The sequence below is a fragment of the Temnothorax nylanderi genome, unplaced genomic scaffold (assembly GCF_030848795.1).
Source record: "Temnothorax nylanderi isolate EJ_2023f unplaced genomic scaffold, tnyl_v1.0 TNYL_tig0019_pilon, whole genome shotgun sequence".
In the NCBI taxonomy this organism is placed as follows: domain Eukaryota; kingdom Metazoa; phylum Arthropoda; class Insecta; order Hymenoptera; family Formicidae; genus Temnothorax; species Temnothorax nylanderi.
Window position 1 is genome coordinate 1,650,345 of NW_027249081.1, and position 17,424 is coordinate 1,667,768.

The following is a 17,424-nucleotide window of genomic DNA, read 5'->3' on the forward strand; positions in this document are numbered from 1 at the left end:
TCTCTCTCTCTCTCCATAACGGGTCTTTCTCGAAGTTCGCCCAGTCAGCGAACAGAATGTTGACCTACGAATATTCGAATGGTTGCACCACCAATTGGCCACTTTGGTGCATCGCCAGCAAGACGTTTCGATCTCTCGCGTCTCATTGTATGGCAAATAGACGTTAGATGCCCTCTCTCGTAAACTTATCACGCTATGATATAAGATGTTCGAAATTTACTAGCATACATTTCAAACACATGCATTTCACGACGAGTCCGAAACCGATTCTTTTTTTAGCGAAAGATTCAAACGATGTTCTCTGAATACTGATACGAGTGCAAGCTTGTTACAACTCGGCTAATTGAATGCAGTCTCGAAGAAGTTAAACGGCCAATACAAGCTACACGGTTTACCCTGTTACTCGTTAACGTCGCACGTACCGCCGACGAGCGATGGTCGTCTCGTTTTACCTTTCCCGCGCGTTACGGGAGCCGAGTTTTACGTTGCTCCATTTCGCCTTAATTCCATTTAGCCGTCCGTGTTGCGCGCCGCCCGTCTTTCACGAGGGCGAGGTCGAGGCTGGGAACCGCCGCCGCCGCCGCCGCCACCGCGGCCGTGGAAAAGGAACGGTCGTTACGGAAGGGCGGACGCGAGAGAGCTGACGCAATGTGAAACTAGATTTCGAGGTGGCAATGTCACCGCCGCTTGCTGCTGCTTACGCCATTAAATATGTTGATATTAAAAAGTAAACATCCCTCGTAGCGCGCGATTAAAAATGACGGAGCGCGCGCTGATTAAAAATTACATGACTTATTATATTCTTTCATCTCGAAAGATAATTACGTGGGTTTTTTTACGTTAAGCAGACTGTAATAATGATAAAATAGATTATAATAGAACAAGTCATTGTCTCTCGAAACGTCATCGAGACAGGTTTCTTGACTGCCGCTCATTATAATCATGTGAATTAAATTTAACAAGCAGTGCGATATTCTTTTCGTTAAGTGGTTACTATATTTGTAAGTTGCTTTTTTAGTCCTAAATATTATCACATTTGCGTTATTCTTGTCAACTTATAGAGTACGTTGCTCCGATTGTTCCTGTATAGGTATTTTTTAAAATTTAACGTAAGGACATATGAGATAATTGACATATGAGACAATTGGCTATATCGTCTCTTTTTCTTCCTGGCTTTCCAACTGGGGAGTAAAACATATTTCGAAGATCGAAGGTACTTGGATGAGCTACATTCGCCTACATTCACCTTTACTTCTATTTGTGAGAGACGATGATATAAGTTAATGACTGTCTACAAACTGTTTTGATTACCTGCGTTAAATTCTGACCCATATAAGTTGAGTTATAATTTACTAATGTTATGCGCTGAGGATAAAAAGGTCGAAACGTACGCTAATCTTATTTAATTGGTCTAGATTATAATAAATTACATATAACGCTAATTATCACGTCTGGCTCTTATTGCCAAATTTATTAATATTATTTGATAAAATGGATATATTCCACGGTTCAAGCTTCGATCAGTTTTTGGTCGTTATAGCGATATTCATGAGACAGGTGATTATTTTAATTGTTGCGTCAAGGAGTATTTATTGTATAATTAGTACTCATCTACTTGATAATGCATCCCATTGCGGTTTGCGAGAGGATGCGCACGCGTCATTAAATGGTATATACATAAATAGGGCGTGCAATGTATGAAATTACTGTTGCGGTAAAGCGATTATTTAATAGCTGTAAAACTCGTGCGATCGGCTGTGTATTAATTCATTAGCTGTGACAAGTGATTCGAGATCGTTATTATCGAGGTCATGCGGCCGACGCTTTCCGCCGGCGCGGCGAAGCCATGGTCATTTGTAATCCGTGACATTTGTATACCGAGGCGTTCGTTGCACCGAAGTTGCAGTGCTCTCCTGCTCGTCACGGAAATTCCGAGACCGTTTTATCCCACTTTGGCTACCCGCAATTTTCCAACGAGAGCCGCCAAATGAATGGAACAACGACCTGGATCGCGTTTGCCGCGCCGCGGTTACCTTCATCCCCGTTTTCTTCCATTAAATTAATTCGTCGGCGCACAATGTTCCGATGCAAAAACCTATATTACGTCACTACCGTTATATACAAGAAGTGCACGGAGTATCGAGACTATCGAGCATGTTTGGCAAACAAGGCGACATGCCTTATCGAAAATTGCGAAGACGTAATTGCGTATAAGTCTCTATCGCAATTTTCGAAGTTTCAGCGTTAAATACCTTGGAAAATTACAAAGATCGAAGGCATCGATGGAACAACATAGATATTAATCGAATTAATATCTGCAACATTATAATATTCAATTTTCGAGATCAGAGGATTTCTTGAAAAATTCTCTTAAAGAAATTCTCTTTTCCAGGTTCCGGAATGATTTTTCATTTTTATAAGCAAATGATCCATTAAATTCCCTGCGCTACCGAAGCTGGCGGACAAGAAAACGTGAACGTCGACACACGGCGCTCGATCGTCCGGCGGCTCTCTCAACCTCCTTTATTCATAACGGTACAGCTTGTTCCGGACGTTAGCAAGAAACTCCGCAGCTGCCGTTTCGTGCTTCGCCGTCGTCGAATCGCTTCTTCGTCGCTTCGACGCCCGCTGCCGCATCGCGGCCGAGAACGGGCAATCCGCGAGTCCTTGAGAATCTCCCACGCCGCTGTTCGGTTACCTCTTTCTTTCGTCTCGATTTTTGCCAAGTAGGTCGCAAACTGCGGACTTAATTATTCGTTCGCGCGACTCGCGGCCGAAAATATCTCCCGCTCGGACTTTCCGTTTACGGAGTTGCCGTTCTTCGGATTAATCGCTGATGTAAATGCACTGTCATTGTTATTGCATTATTCCCATTTAAGGGAGAACTTATTCTCGTGTCGAGATACCGGTACATAGATAGGTCATTGTGTTATAGACCGAGAGAAATTATGTCCCGCGCGCCTGACGAAAATCTAACAGACGCGTAATAACATCTTGCTAAAGCGAGGAATTGTACGTAAAATCCGCTCAAATAATATATTATTAGGCAATCAAGATCCAGTTCTGATCGTTAACGGCGTTTTTTCTTAATTTGATAATAACATCCTCAACGATAATTCTTCGAGGCGCGTGCTTTTTTGCAGTGCCAAATATTCGCGAAAACAGCCGTGGCAAAAATTCGGTAGAGAATCGGTCTGTATTCACCATCCTTGTGGTAGTAGGGTCAACCGCTCGATGTGACAAGCGTGTACGGGCTCGAGTGGTCCTGTTGCATGGCGATGCCAAGTGGAACTTTTCGGTCTCTCTCTTCCTCTCTTTTTTTTGTTGAGACTCTTTACGAATGAAAAAATCATAAGCGCCGTTTTTTCGTCACTTTCGCGGGGTTTTTAATTCCACGCCCGACTTTTGGACGATTTTTTTCGGACCGTTTTTTCGGGGACAAAGCGTATCCTCTCTCGGCCACTCGCACGGATTTTTCCTCTCGTGCTCTTTGTAACATCACGATCGACGTAACGTCGTTTTTCTTTTTTTTCCCGAGGTATTTTTTTTATAAATCCTACGTTTCGCGCAATTTTCCATCTTTCATCTGTTTTCGTAAAGAATTAAACGCGCTTCGATGGAGCAGAATTGTGGCTTGAAATAGAGGAATTTTTTGTTTTTAACAATATTGTCCCATGTAGCGTCCAGTTTTACAAATCGCCTGGAACTTCGATGAGATCAATATCAATCAAAATACTTGCTTTAATATTTTAGATATATTGTGCGAAATGTTTTAACGACATTATAATTTGTTATTTCTTGACGAACTTTATAGAAATAATAAAAGTATGATATTGAACACGACTTCAGTTAATGTACAGAATGCCATAATATTTCGAGCTGGTGGTGCTTTTAAAGAATTGTATGCAGCACGTCGACGTTTCTTAAATTAACAACCGTTTAACATCAGTACTAAAACTTGAGACTTTATCGATGTGTCTCACGTGTTTTAATAAATTTTCCCGATATGGAAAGCTACAAAGAAATTTTACGGTATTTTAAGGTAGCAATATTGCGACCGACCGTCGCGTTACGCGCGCCACGCGAAATTCATATTATCACCGCAGTTGTAAACTGCGAGTAACCGAAAAACCGTGTGAATTCACTGCCGAAAGCGGAATACCTCGGAATATCCCGAAAAATATTTCAGTGCGGAACGTGCAACACGTGCTACCTCGTTCGCTCGTGCGCTCCAACTTCCGGAATGTCCTTGCGCTACTTGGAGCTTTGACAAAGCTCCCGTTGGCACTCGATCGTGTTTAAATCCTCGTGTCGGCAGAGCTAAGGCGTTATATTTCAGCGATCACATGTACGCGTATGCCACGATCACGATGCGTTTTCGTAGTAAATTGTCGGGCTAAATTAGTAAGTTTATGAACAAATAATTAATTAATAAGTAAACAAATAAATAACAAATTAATAATACAAAATAGACACGCACGATCACGATCTACGAATTTATTATTGATAGAGAAATCGGTATATCTTTATTGTGAAATAGTATTATACGCTTGGCAGATTTGTACCAGACAAAAGCAAACTTACGTATTTCTTTGTTCTTTTTGCATTACGCATGTACCGCGAATTTACACTTCGATGAATTCACGAGCCGTTAAGAACCGTGAATGCAATTACTCCGTTGTATAGGCTTCTAGAACACGTCTTTTTCCCCTTATTGGAGCGAATTCGTGGTCACGTTCGCGCGATTGGCAGGGGACGAGAAGCTCGTTAAACAAACTGCACCGGACTGCATCGAAGCCACCGGCTATTACCCGAGAAGTGCTAACACGCGGACATAACGAGTTGCTAACTGTAGAGATTTATGGAGAAGCATACTATTGTTTTGGCGGTATATTACGAGCTGTCGCTTTTAGAAGCCGAGGTCGGTGTGACTTCTCGAAAATGCGTCATAATACTGTCTCGAAAATTATTTATATCTACGTGTTTAGATATGTAAAGAGGTTTTTTACAACGATGTCGTAAACTTAATCTGAAGTCTATATTTTATTTTTTTCATGATAAGGATTTATAAAAAAAATTAATCGCGTGTGTAAGACGAAAATTATATAAGAAGATATATGTATAAAAGGGCTTATATATAATCAGTCTTGTTATATAATACGTCTTGTTTTCCTTTTGTTAATACGTGATAGATTCCAGATTTTTTACAATTTTTTTTCTTGTGCACATAACTTCAGCATAAAGTTCGCCACTTCGGGCACCCTCTTCAGGATGCTAGTTTGTCAAGAGGAATTCACATGTTTGCGCCGTTGGTAGGGGTCGATATCTCGTTAAACATTCCTAAGTTCTTTCAAAGAGGATGCACGTACCACATATTTGCACATGCAAAGCACATGAACGCATCGACAGACTGAAAATTTACGAATCATTGAAATCGGTGTCGCCTCGTTTTCAAGGATCTCGAAAGAATCCATTCGGTCTAATATAACGTCGAGATACGAATAAATTATTCCGTTAAGTAAATTTCACCTAATAGCCGTTTAAACAACGAGCAACTCCTTAATTTCCTTCGCATTGACTTGAAGCTCCACTGCGAATTCCTACGTGATTTCGGATCGCTCACGATGCGAGTTTTGCGATTCCACGCGATGAAAAAATATATATAGAGAGAAAGACGCGTACAGAATTGCTTCTCTTAGAAATTTACTTCAAGAACTACGCTTTCTTTAAATATCGCGTTGTCTTTTCTGTTCAATCATATCCACGTGATTTCTTCAAACGATGTAATAAAGAACCAAAGATTTCGATACGGCGTATCGGGATAAGCTTAAATGGGTAGTAGAGAAAAAAGACGGAGCTCTGATTCATTTAGCGATAATTTCCCGAAAAGTCAGAACAAACCGGCTTCTCCTCCTTTCTTCGCCTCTCTTTGCCGTCATCGTGAAATTCCAGAGGAGAACGGGGAAATAATGCTTCCTCTTTCCGGCCTTTATGACGCTTGCGGCTCCGTTGTGAGTTACGTCTCGCAGCTCCCCTTTAGCTTCCTTGACCTCGTTACGTCTTGCTGCTTGAATACTCGACCGAGGCGCTGCGCCTGTGTCTCGGAACATAATCATTCTTTGTTACATTACCCATCTTGTGTCAGGAACGATGTAATCGCGAAGAATTACAAGATGTCGACAGATCCGCGGGTCATAAAAGTCTTTGACATTGAACTACGAGTCTTTTTTTCTGAAATTAACAAAAAGTAGAATAATCTGAAAAATAAAATTACAATTTAAAAAGGACAAAAATTGGTATACAGGTTCTACACACTTTATTTAATGATTTCGTTGCATTATATATATGTCAAATAAAAATCAAATGTTAACATTTAATTAAATATTTATGACCACTACATATATCATGAAAAACATTATAAATTATCCAATGAGGGAATTTGATCTGTTTAAACATAAAACCATCTTGTTATTTCATTTACATCGAAACCTGGAAATAAAGAGGATTAAATTCTCGATGCCGATAGCGAGACGAGAGAGTGAGATACGGTTCTCGAGGGGTTAAAGGCGCGGCGTTTTAAATCGGCTTAACGGGTCAATGAAGTCGGAAAGCACGATTCGCAGAAACGAGGTCAAGGGATGAATCGGAAGAAAAAAGGGATCGCTGGTCGAGTCGAGGGTGTATTTTTGTTCGAGGTATTTAATTCTGAAATAAATCTTCGTTTTTCTCCCGTCCACCCTTTTCCATTTCTCTTTCGTCGGAGAAGGGCAGTATTCGGGAAGGAATGGCTAACTACGTTGGGCGTCATAATTCCACTCGAGACGGCGAGAGTCGGCGTATCCCGGAATTTCGCAGACCCTCTCTCGTAAACGGAATCGGAAGTTATCGCGATAATACGTACCTATATGTTGCGTCAGAATCGTAAACTCGGAGCGAGTTCAACTACGCCCGTAAAATTTTTATCGGTTAGCTCGCAGCGAGGTAGTTGCATGTATACTTTTTGTTTTCACAGCGTTTCGATAAATGTTATCAAGCTTACAAGACATAAGAGCACGATCTTGTTCCTTATAGCACGCGTTAATTAAATACCGATTTTATAATTCTAACTCTCTGTTGAAAAATTGAATAGTATAATATACATTGTAATAACTAAATATTGTCTATTATACAATATTTAACTTATTATATTCATCGACTAGAAACTCTCATCTTCCCAGGTATAATTCAGGATGATAAATAAGTGAAATACGATCGTATATTATGATGTACAATCAAATTAAAGAAAACGTCGTTAAACAGTCAGAACTGGATCTTGATTGTCTAATAATATATATTATTCGCGTGAATTTAAACGTGCAATTCTCCGCCCGGCAAACAATTCAGGATAACTAAATAAAATTCGGGATTCAGCTCGAAATGAGCGAGGCGATTTAGATTGGGTTTCGACCTAATCGCTCCGATTGAGACAAGTTCGCGACGTCATGAACGATTCCGTTAGTCTTGCTGGAGGCTAAAGCGAGAGGTAGAGATGCGCTTGCGGTGTCGTGGCCGTCGTTTAAGCCGCGACTTAACTCAGCTTAAGGCATTACTCTTCGTCTCTCTCTCTCTCTCTAGCTCTCTCCTCTTGCTCAGACTTCGGCTTTCCTCTTCGTACTTCCGCCTTGTTCCGCCCCGCTGCGCGGCTTTTAATCGAGCGTCAGCGGATTATCTCGACATCGAATCTACGGTCAACCTGCAAACCACCGGCAAACTCTGGACCTTTGTACGTCATTCTATCCGCGCGACTCGGATGTCCCGTTTCACGAACTCGCAATCCGAGCGAGCGCGTCCGCTTCCTCCCTTTGACGCGAGGTCAATCGACGTGATGATAGATAAATCCGCGCGAACATGGTATCTTGATGCGATAAAACCTGCAAAATCATCGGAAGAGAAGATCTCGGTAGCACATTGTCACAATATGTCATTCTTATATCATTCTTGTAATCATTCCAGCTTTTGATCATGTGATATAGAAATGAATAATTCTATCTGTTTGATAGAGTAATATTAATCAAATACTAATAATTAGCATGCATCATAATCGATTGTATAATATCATTTAAATTAATTGATATCGTACATTTAACACGCGGGCTCGTGAACGGTGAATATGCGCTCATTATCGGGAATCGCGGGTTAGATCAACCGTAAATGATATTCCCCGTAGGAACGTTTTAAGCGCGCGAGATCGCGTATGGTATTGTTGATGATCGATCATTTCCAACCACTAGCCGTGATATTTACAGAGACTGCTTGCCGCGCGTGCACCACATAATTTCGCCGCTCTCGTCCTCGCCGGAAAGAAAAAGAGAGAGCGAAAGAATGGGCGCCATTTGTCGCGGATCTTATCGGACGGCGGCGGCGGGCGGGCTCTTCGTTTTAAAGCGACTCGAGCGTAAATGCGGCCTCGGAACCGCTCTCCGGTCGAACCCTCGAAACGCGCGTCGGGGCCACTGCTTTAGCACCGGATATTTATTACCCCACGGTGTAGCCTTATCGAGTGGCCTCGCCATGCTTGAAATCGTGAGAATTCCAGCCAAACCGTATACTCTCCGCCCGCCCGCATATACACATACACCCGACCGTTCCTCCTCTTCCCCCTTGCACGTGCAGCACACGAGCGGGATTACGTACGAATGTGTGCCCGGTAACGGGACAGAATGTAATGGAGAACGGGACGGAATGGAACGAGACGGAGGGACGGGACGGGACGGGACAGGAGGTGGACGAGGGGAGGAAGGCCTTTGACTGGCGCGCGCGAAGGGGACCAGACCAGCAGCCCCTCAGGTTGCTCCGGCAAGGGTGCGCGATATTGATTCCCACCTAGCATTTACACCGAGCGTGGAAGCTCGGTGTTACATTCGCGACTCTAGTCAATGGGCATAATTCCGGCGCGCCAAGGAAGTCCTGCTACTTTCCCGAGTCGCCGGCGATAGTGTCCCGCGAGGATGATTAATTCGACTTGTTTTTAGTACGAGTATTATATTGCGGAACGCGTGTTTGCTGTTGCGAAGCAACCCTAAAATGCGCGCAACATTGTTCTGATTCTATAAAGGGATACGAACTATAAATCATTACGTATACATGATTAAACGCTCACTATGCGTTGATATGAAAAAATGCAAACTTTAAGGAAACTTGAATTATACGAGACGCTCATCGCAATATTACGACACATAAAGACACGTTAAAAAGTATCTGTATACGAAAGAGCTGTAGTTCACTTTTTTTCATGTTTTCGTGAGTCTTCATTGAAATTCGGGCGATTCTTTAATTTTTTATCAGCCGACGATTTATGATAACGATTGTTCGAGCGAGATTACGATTGTGCTTTGCCTCGAGCGTCACGGTTAAGCGATACTCGAGTGGAGCCCGATCTTCGCATCGATATTCGCGATTATTCGTGCTTGCGCTGTCTCGCCCCCGTCGCCGGTTATTTCGAGCGCGGTGGTAGGAAAGGAAGTTACGGTGGTGTTGGCGCGTGTCCCAATACGTACGGCTCTTCCCGCGTTATATACGTTTACAGCTTTCCGATATCTAACTTCTACGCCCCTTTTTCCACATCTCAATGAGCCACGACGCGAACGAGCCCGCGTACACCGGCACACATACGACACACACACCATCCGTCGCTTCTCTCCCCCTTCATCGACCAGCTCGGATCGATAGCGATCTATATTACAAGCGGCTGACTCTTCGAGTGGAAGACGACGGGGAGTCTTCGACGTTTCACCAATCGCTGAAGAGGCTATTTGCCTCGCGGTGATGGTGATGGTAATAACGGCGCGCAGTTCTCCGCGGCTCTATTATGATAACCGAAACTCTTGTCGGAACTACTACTAAACGCGATACACAGTCCACCCGTTCTCGAAAGTTGTTCCTCTCCCCCTCAGACAAAAAGCGATTATCGGTTACGGTAAAAGCGGGAATGCGTTAAACGTCAAGACTCTTTTTTTCATGCTTAATAATAGAGTCTGCGATACGTTACGGTGAATTATATTATGCATCATCGACCAGGCGTGTTCGAACGTGTATCGCAGGAATTTCGTGTAATTCGTTATTGTAGACTCGGATATTGTGAAATAAATAAAAATTACAATCTTATTAGGAGATTTGCAAAATCCTAGGTTCTGTCAGTGAAATTGTGAGTTGAGATTTTTATTAATTTATATTTATAAATATACTATAAATTACATTTAATTTTTTTATTCGTTCCACAATACCCAGTTTTTTGTGGATTTTGTAGGAATTTTGGGGGGGGGGGGGAAACGAATTACACGAAATCCCTGCGACATATATACGTGGAAGATAGGTAACTTTGATCTCGTTGTGTGGCGACGTGTGATCCGATTATGTTGCCTCCCGTATCAATCTCCGAGTCGGAGACGCATTCGCGCGTGTTCGGAATTGTCGTTCGATAGGTCCCTCTTGCCACCCCTCGGCAAGATCTTATCTTTCACGATGCCACGAGATTAACAATGTGAGATCGAAGTTGTTCGAACGAGAGCGAAGACGAAGAAGACGGAAGGAGGAGAATCTGCCTCTTGTAACAGACAAATACAAGACAATGAAGATTAATGCTTCGGCCTCGTTTTCCTCTCCTGCCTGCCGGCCATTCCCCTGGTCGACGGTATCGTGCGAACGTTTCAGTAATCCCTAAGGAGAGGAGTATCCTCTCGGATTCGACTTTGAAGAACTCCGCGGTCTTATAACCCTGACCCTAAATCTACCGTGGTTAACGAATCTTCTCAATGATTCAACGTGAGCGATGACTTTCTCTCTCTGATCACCAATTCTGACGTGATCCCTGAATAAAATGAATGCGATATTGATGTTATGAGCCTAGTCAACTCTAATCGACATGACTCATGAATAATTCTCATAGATGACTATAATACGTAGAAGATGACTTTGTTTCTAATCCATCAATTTCGGCAATGATTTCCTATTGCGAAACGAGAATGATGTAATTAATTTTATTTTATCAATCTACAAATTTTATCAAAATAACTCAATATGAATAATCATCACAGTAGGATTGTTTTGTACGAGGACACATTTGCCTTTCGAATTGATTAGATAAGTTTCGATAAAGTTATATACATTCTTATTTTAGCTCGTAGCGCGCACATGACTATACAGATATTTAGGGTTGCATCGCACACAACAACTTTAATCGATAATTACTTTGTCATTGCAGATTAGCAGTTGGTGTGACATGGATGTGAGCTTCACGAACGTGTTAGAGGGGGCTCGCCAGTACTTCCAGGGACTGCCCGTACCGAGTACAGGTAGTGGCGCGGCCACGTCGGTGGATCACAATCTCCACTCGACATCCTCTACGAATCCCGCCTCGTCCACATCGGCGACGACGCACGATCATGACGCACCGTCGCAGCCGACTCAATCAACTCAGTCAATCTCGATTTCCGCCAATAGCAGCAGCAATAGTAGTAGCAGCAGCAGCAGCAGCAATAGCAGTAGTAATGTCCAGGAGTCGAATCGTTACTCCGCCGACATCAGACCTTCGTCGTCCGTGGAGAGTAGCAATGCGGCTGCCGGATCTAATTTCTGGAACCCGCACGTGGATCCGTATGCGCCGCAGCCGACCAGGGTCGAAGTCCCGGACACGAGGCCAGGCGACGAAGGCTCCGCCATGGAACCCAGCTCCTCTTCCTCAGGCACTGTCACTTTAACCGAGATGCAACCCTCAAATTATCAATCCTCGTCCTCCTCCGTCGTCGCGTCATCCTCGAATTTCTCGCAGAGACCGCTGCCGACGTCGTCGTCATCATCGTCGTTGACCTCCTCCTCCAGCGATCACAGTCATCATCAGTCTCACCTCCCGACGTCGAATTCATCGTCGCATTTGCATCAGATGCAGCCGCCCCAACCGCCACATTCCCCCGGACCGGTATATCAGCAACTTAGTAATGTCAGCAGGACGTCCTTTAGTACGGCGGAGATGCTCGCCTCTTCTTCGTCGCACTCCGCTTCAACCTATCAGACTGCCAATAACGATAGGCAGTCACAGCCGATCGTCGCGCAGAGAACTCAGTACTATCCACGTTACCATCACCCAGATATCACGAAATGCGCACCGGCCCCGTATTCGCAGAGTTCCATTTACCAGTCCGCCAATGTAGCGCAGCCCTCGAGTATGGCTCAGCAACCGAGCACGAGATCGACGCCAATAGAGCAGAATAATACTACGACATCGTCCAACGTCGTCACTCAAGGACATTGTCCGTCGGAGCAGCAACGAATACCTGGTACTTACGGCAGCAACATACCACTCACTCAGAATTCTCTCGGTGGATCCACTGCGTACGGATCCGGCTCTGCCTCTTCATCGTCTCAGAGTTACCGTTCCACGAGTCAGTACCAACAGCAGGTTCATCGTTTGGCCGCTTCCGCTTCGAGTGTCAACGACAGGTCGCATAGCTCGGATGGGTTGCACACTTCCACCGCGGCCTGCTCCTCATCGTCGCAGGCGGTCAGCCCGCGTCAGCCCGGGCCAGGAAGCTCCTCCTCCAATCACATTCCTTCGCAATCGCAGCCGCAGAATCTTCCGGGTCACATTCCTTCACCGCATCTGCCGTCCGCCGCCACCTCGGTGCACTATCATCAGCACCAGCAGCAACAGCAACAGCAGCAGCAACAACATCAGCAATCGTCGCCTCTGCAGCAGCAACAGCAGCATCCTAGTCGTATAAATGCGTCGCCACACTCGCACGGTTCTTCGTATGGAGGCCGTGTAGTTTCGCTGCCACCGCACGGCGTCCCATCGTCGTCCTCCGCTGCCATGGCAGCGAACCATTTACAGCAGCAAATGCCACCACCCCCGAGTGGATATCATGCAGGAACGACGCCGTCGCCGCATCACGAGCCGTCGCCGCGTCACGCAACTCCGTCACCGCATCACGCGACGCCGTCGCCACAGCGGCAGTCGCCTCATGTGTCCAGCCTACACAATCCGCACGCCTCTCCTTCTCCTCATCATACACCTTCGCCGCACAACAGCTTCCAGCCGCACTCGCCGACCTATCCGCCGCCTCCGCCGCTGCCATCACAGCAACAGCAGCAGCAGCAACAACAACAACAACAACAACAACAGCAACAGCAACAGCAGCAGCAGCAATCGGTTTTATCGAGGTCGACACCACATTCGTACAATCTACCACCAGCCAGCTCGCAGCACTATCAAACGAATTACGTGGCGGCGGTTCGTGACGCGGCGATGGGGTTGCCTTACGCACCGCCGCCACCGTCCCAGTCTTCGTACCATTCCTTCCAGAAGAATCCACAACCGGAGTCTCAGGGGAGTAGCTACTACTCCCAGCCAAGTCGGTCTCACAGTCAATCTTACGGTATGCAGCAGATGCTGGTGCCGCCGCAGACGGCATATCCCAGTACCTCTGGTAGCAACAGTCTAGGTAGCTACCAGCAAAATGTCAACAAACACGCTACGTATAACGGTGCGGATGCCACGAAGAGAGGCACGATTGATGTTATGGCGACCCCTTACGGGACGCATCGGTCGTCCACGCAGAGGAACAGCAACACGCATAACTTGCCGCCTATTGCCGCCCTCTCATCCTATCATTCCAACAGGCGAGAACCGTTAAGAAAATCGGCGCAGACGATAGCACGACAACGAATGCATGTGACGAACGCAATCAGTAAAGTCCCGTCTGTCGCGATGCCGCCGACCCCCTCGTCTATAACGATGCCTCCTCAGAGGCTCGCCGAGTACCCAACGACTCCGGTCTCGGATATGAACCACGTGATACCAGTGAACGGTAGGACAACTACTGTAACGAACATGACGTACAGTTCGCGATACAGCGGCACGCAAGGCTACCCATCGTCATCATATGCCACCACGATGGCGCCTAGTCATCATAGTAACAACTCCACTAGCAGCACCACAGTGACCACTATCAGTCATGATGGTTCAGGTGGCGCGAGGTCTTCCGTTCCAACGATCCATGTGTATCAGTCTTCCGACGAGCCGGATCGGTCAACGGGATCGTCGTCCTATCATCATCAGCCAACGACACGAATGACGACCGAAGGCTATGCCTATAAAGAATATCCTTATCAGAACCCAGCGTCATCCGGTGGTAGTCAAGCGACCTCGGCCGCCGCGATGGCGAGTTCCCCGTCGCCGAGCAATGCAGTTCGGAAGAGAGAATCTCCTTTGGACTTATCCGTCAAGACAGTCAAGACATCGGCGGATTCTACGGCGCACGATGACCTCGAGACCATCAGCACCGACAAGCATGTCAGTAGCTCGAGCCTGAGTACATCCAGGAATAACGTAAATAGGCCGATGCCACCTCCGACTGTCATGCATCAATCGGCACCGGCGCAACCGTCATACCCGTCGTCATACGACCATAGGCCTTCGAGTAACAGCTCGAGGAATTCCATGCCCGTGACCTGCGTCCGAGCGACGACGCCACAAACGGTGTGCGCGCCCAAGGTCGACTTTCTCCCAGACTTTACCTCGGCGCCGTTACGTCATCAGTCGCATCACGAGAATCCCCTTCGCAGAAGTACTATGCAGCAGCTTTACGTTCCATCTGCTCAACCTCTCTCGTCCCATCACACGAACACCTCTCCACTGCCTCACATGTCTACGTTCAAGAAGCGCCCACTGCCCACGTCGCCACTATACGACGGCCTGACGATGCCACCTTCGTCGTCTTCGTCGACGTCGACGTCTACGTCTTCATCATACCTCCAGACGAATGATTCGGTGTCCTCGAAGTTCTCCAAGTATCACTCGATAATAGATCCATCTCCGCGATTCGGTCCGCCCACATTGCCCGCACAGGATTACCCACCCGACTCGAGCAAGTACTACTTAGCGGACAGTAGGGCCAAGTTTGACCAGCAATTTCCTCAGCGCGAACGGATGCCGTTTAAAAGAGTTGGAGAGCCGATTTATGGGGTAGGGAGTCCTAACAAACAGGCCAGAGTCGCTTGGCGAGTACCGAGTAGCGAAAAGCAGATTGTTGAACCGAAAGCAATGTCGACCGCGGATACGCTGAACGAGCAGCAGAAACGGCAAGAGATGAACCTGTCGGTTCCCCTGCCGAACGGAACTCTGGCGACACCCGGCGCCCACGATCAGAGAACCGACAGCGGCGGTTACTCGGCGCCGGAATCGTCCAGGTATCAATCGGTATACTGTGATAAAAGGACCTATCCGGAGTCCAAAGTCATACGTAGCTCGCCGTCGTCGTACAATCATCCGGTGATCTCGAAATCCGGGAGTGTGCATCCATTACCGCAGCAACTGAGCGGTGAGCAGCTGACCTATCCGAGTTATCGTCAGTCAGTTCAGAAGACGATGTGTCCACCGAACGGGATGTCCGGTGGCCAGCCGATGGATCAACCTAGCAACACCGGCGCCGACAAGAGGGTGCTTAGCTTGCTGAGGAACAGCCTGGAGAACAAGCAACAGAGGGATGAACAGCTTAACAGTCAGCAGCCTATCCTGGTCAATCACAGCCAGCAGAGTTTTCAGAATAAGGTGAGAAATTACAGGTTTTAACAAAATCTAAATTTTGATTTAAGGATATCAGGTATTGGATATTTTTGTCATTTTTTTCGTTGCCGATATAATTCATCGCCGATCTTTGCGAATAAAATCGAAGTCTCTTATAGATCCAGCGTGAATTGTGGCTGAAAATGAAAATAAGCGGCGATTCAGTCCACTTAGTCATTTCTATCTATCTCTGTCTGATTTCCAGACGCTCGACGTCTGGTTTGACGTTTCTGATAATTTCCGTGCAATTCCCTCAGGTCGTCGCGCCAGTCGAGCCTAAGAGCATCGGCAGGCACAATCTGTCACCGTTCACGGCGGCGAGTTTGCTCGAGCGTAACAGCAACACTCCGCCGCATTACAAGTTCCACGTTCCGCGAGCGGTAGACTCGATCACTCAGGAGAATCCACGCAGCATGTACGCCTCGAGAGTGAATGCATCCGCCACGTTACCTGGCAAGGAAGCTTCCCTCGCGGGACCACGTGGCACCGAGAATCAAATACATCGTGACAAAGACGACGGCCTCGCCGCTATTTTAGCTGCGAAGATCAGGACGAAGGCGGAACTGAAACAAGTGCGTGATTGTCTCTATCTAACTCTAATTTGCGCAATTGCATTGATCATGCCGATCTCACGATTTCTGCTTTTCATTTAGGTCGGGACCGGCCAATTTACAACCAAAGCATCTTCCGTACCTTCTCAAGACGTGTCGTCGATGCCGAGAGGTAACTTAGCTTGCGCAAAAGAGTTAGTGGTTATTAACAGATGTTATTAGTGATAATTTTGATCGATTTGATCTGTTCGTCTCAACTCGATCATAGTTTGCGTGATAATTGTGCTATTTATTCAGTTGCGTCAATACGCTGCAAGATATTATTGAAATTTGTATATAATTTTTATTATTATGTACCAGAGATCGATAGTGCGGCTTCAACATCAACGCCGCAGTCTGGCTCGTCTGCGGGTAGCCCGCCGAAATTAACGCGTGAGAAAACGGTCTGTATGCCGCCCAGAAGACGCTTATTTTCAAGAACTGACGAGGACAACATCCCGGTAGCGGCAACTGTGCCCGTCGCCGCCATCGTCGCGTCCACGGTCCCGGCCAGGGCGAGCGGGTGCAGGAGCTCCTCCGAAACATCGGTGTTCGACTTCCGGGAGAGCGACTCTGAAGGCGAGATGCCAGTTCTCGAGCGACAAACTTTGGAAGAGATGAGAAGAGACAGGAAACAGTTGTCCAAAGTACAACCCCCGATACCCCTCAATGATGCTGTGTGTATGAACATGGCGTCCTCGACAGATCTCGTGAAGATAGAACTGAAGGTAACATTATAGTAACAGATAAAAAAAAATTAAGATGGAGAAAAGTAAAAACAAATTATTTAATTTACGTGTTTGAAATATAAAAACGGAGATTTTTAATTTGTGATAATAATTGATTTTGCTTGTGTCTAAATCGTCAACTATTCTTTCTTTTCTATAAGTTAATTTTCTTTGATACCATATAGATGAGCGCGCGATAAAACAGATATTGACACATTCCGTGTCGCATCAATTTCTGATTTATGTATTGTGAATTATAAATTTAATGAATTATCTTAAAGTAATATTTATTATATTTATATATCCTGTATATTCACTATTTATACAATTTATGTATATATATTCACTATTTTTATTAAAATATTTTAAATAAACATTTATAAAAAATAGAACTACTTTTACATTTTTATGAAAGGTTTTATGTTATAATATTAAACTTTTGTATATTTTACATGAAAATCATATATATGTATATGTTATATTAGGAGGAAATGGAAAAGATAGTTTT

General features: G+C 45.5%; 1 protein-coding gene across 6 annotated transcripts in view; it reads left to right on the top strand.

Moving 5' to 3' along the window:
* LOC139769039 (uncharacterized) overlaps positions 1-17,424 on the top strand; it is a 173,289-nt gene that overhangs the window by 148,195 nt on the left and 7,670 nt on the right. For all 6 annotated transcript variants that reach the window (XM_071699787.1, XM_071699788.1, XM_071699790.1 and 3 more), the window contains 4 exons: positions 11,240-15,583; positions 15,856-16,170; positions 16,252-16,321; positions 16,510-16,916. In XM_071699787.1, the coding sequence (XP_071555888.1) occupies positions 11,258-15,583; positions 15,856-16,170; positions 16,252-16,321; positions 16,510-16,916 (5,118 nt within the window). In that variant the 5' untranslated portion in view covers positions 11,240-11,257. The remainder of the gene's footprint in view (positions 1-11,239; positions 15,584-15,855; positions 16,171-16,251; positions 16,322-16,509; positions 16,917-17,424) is intronic.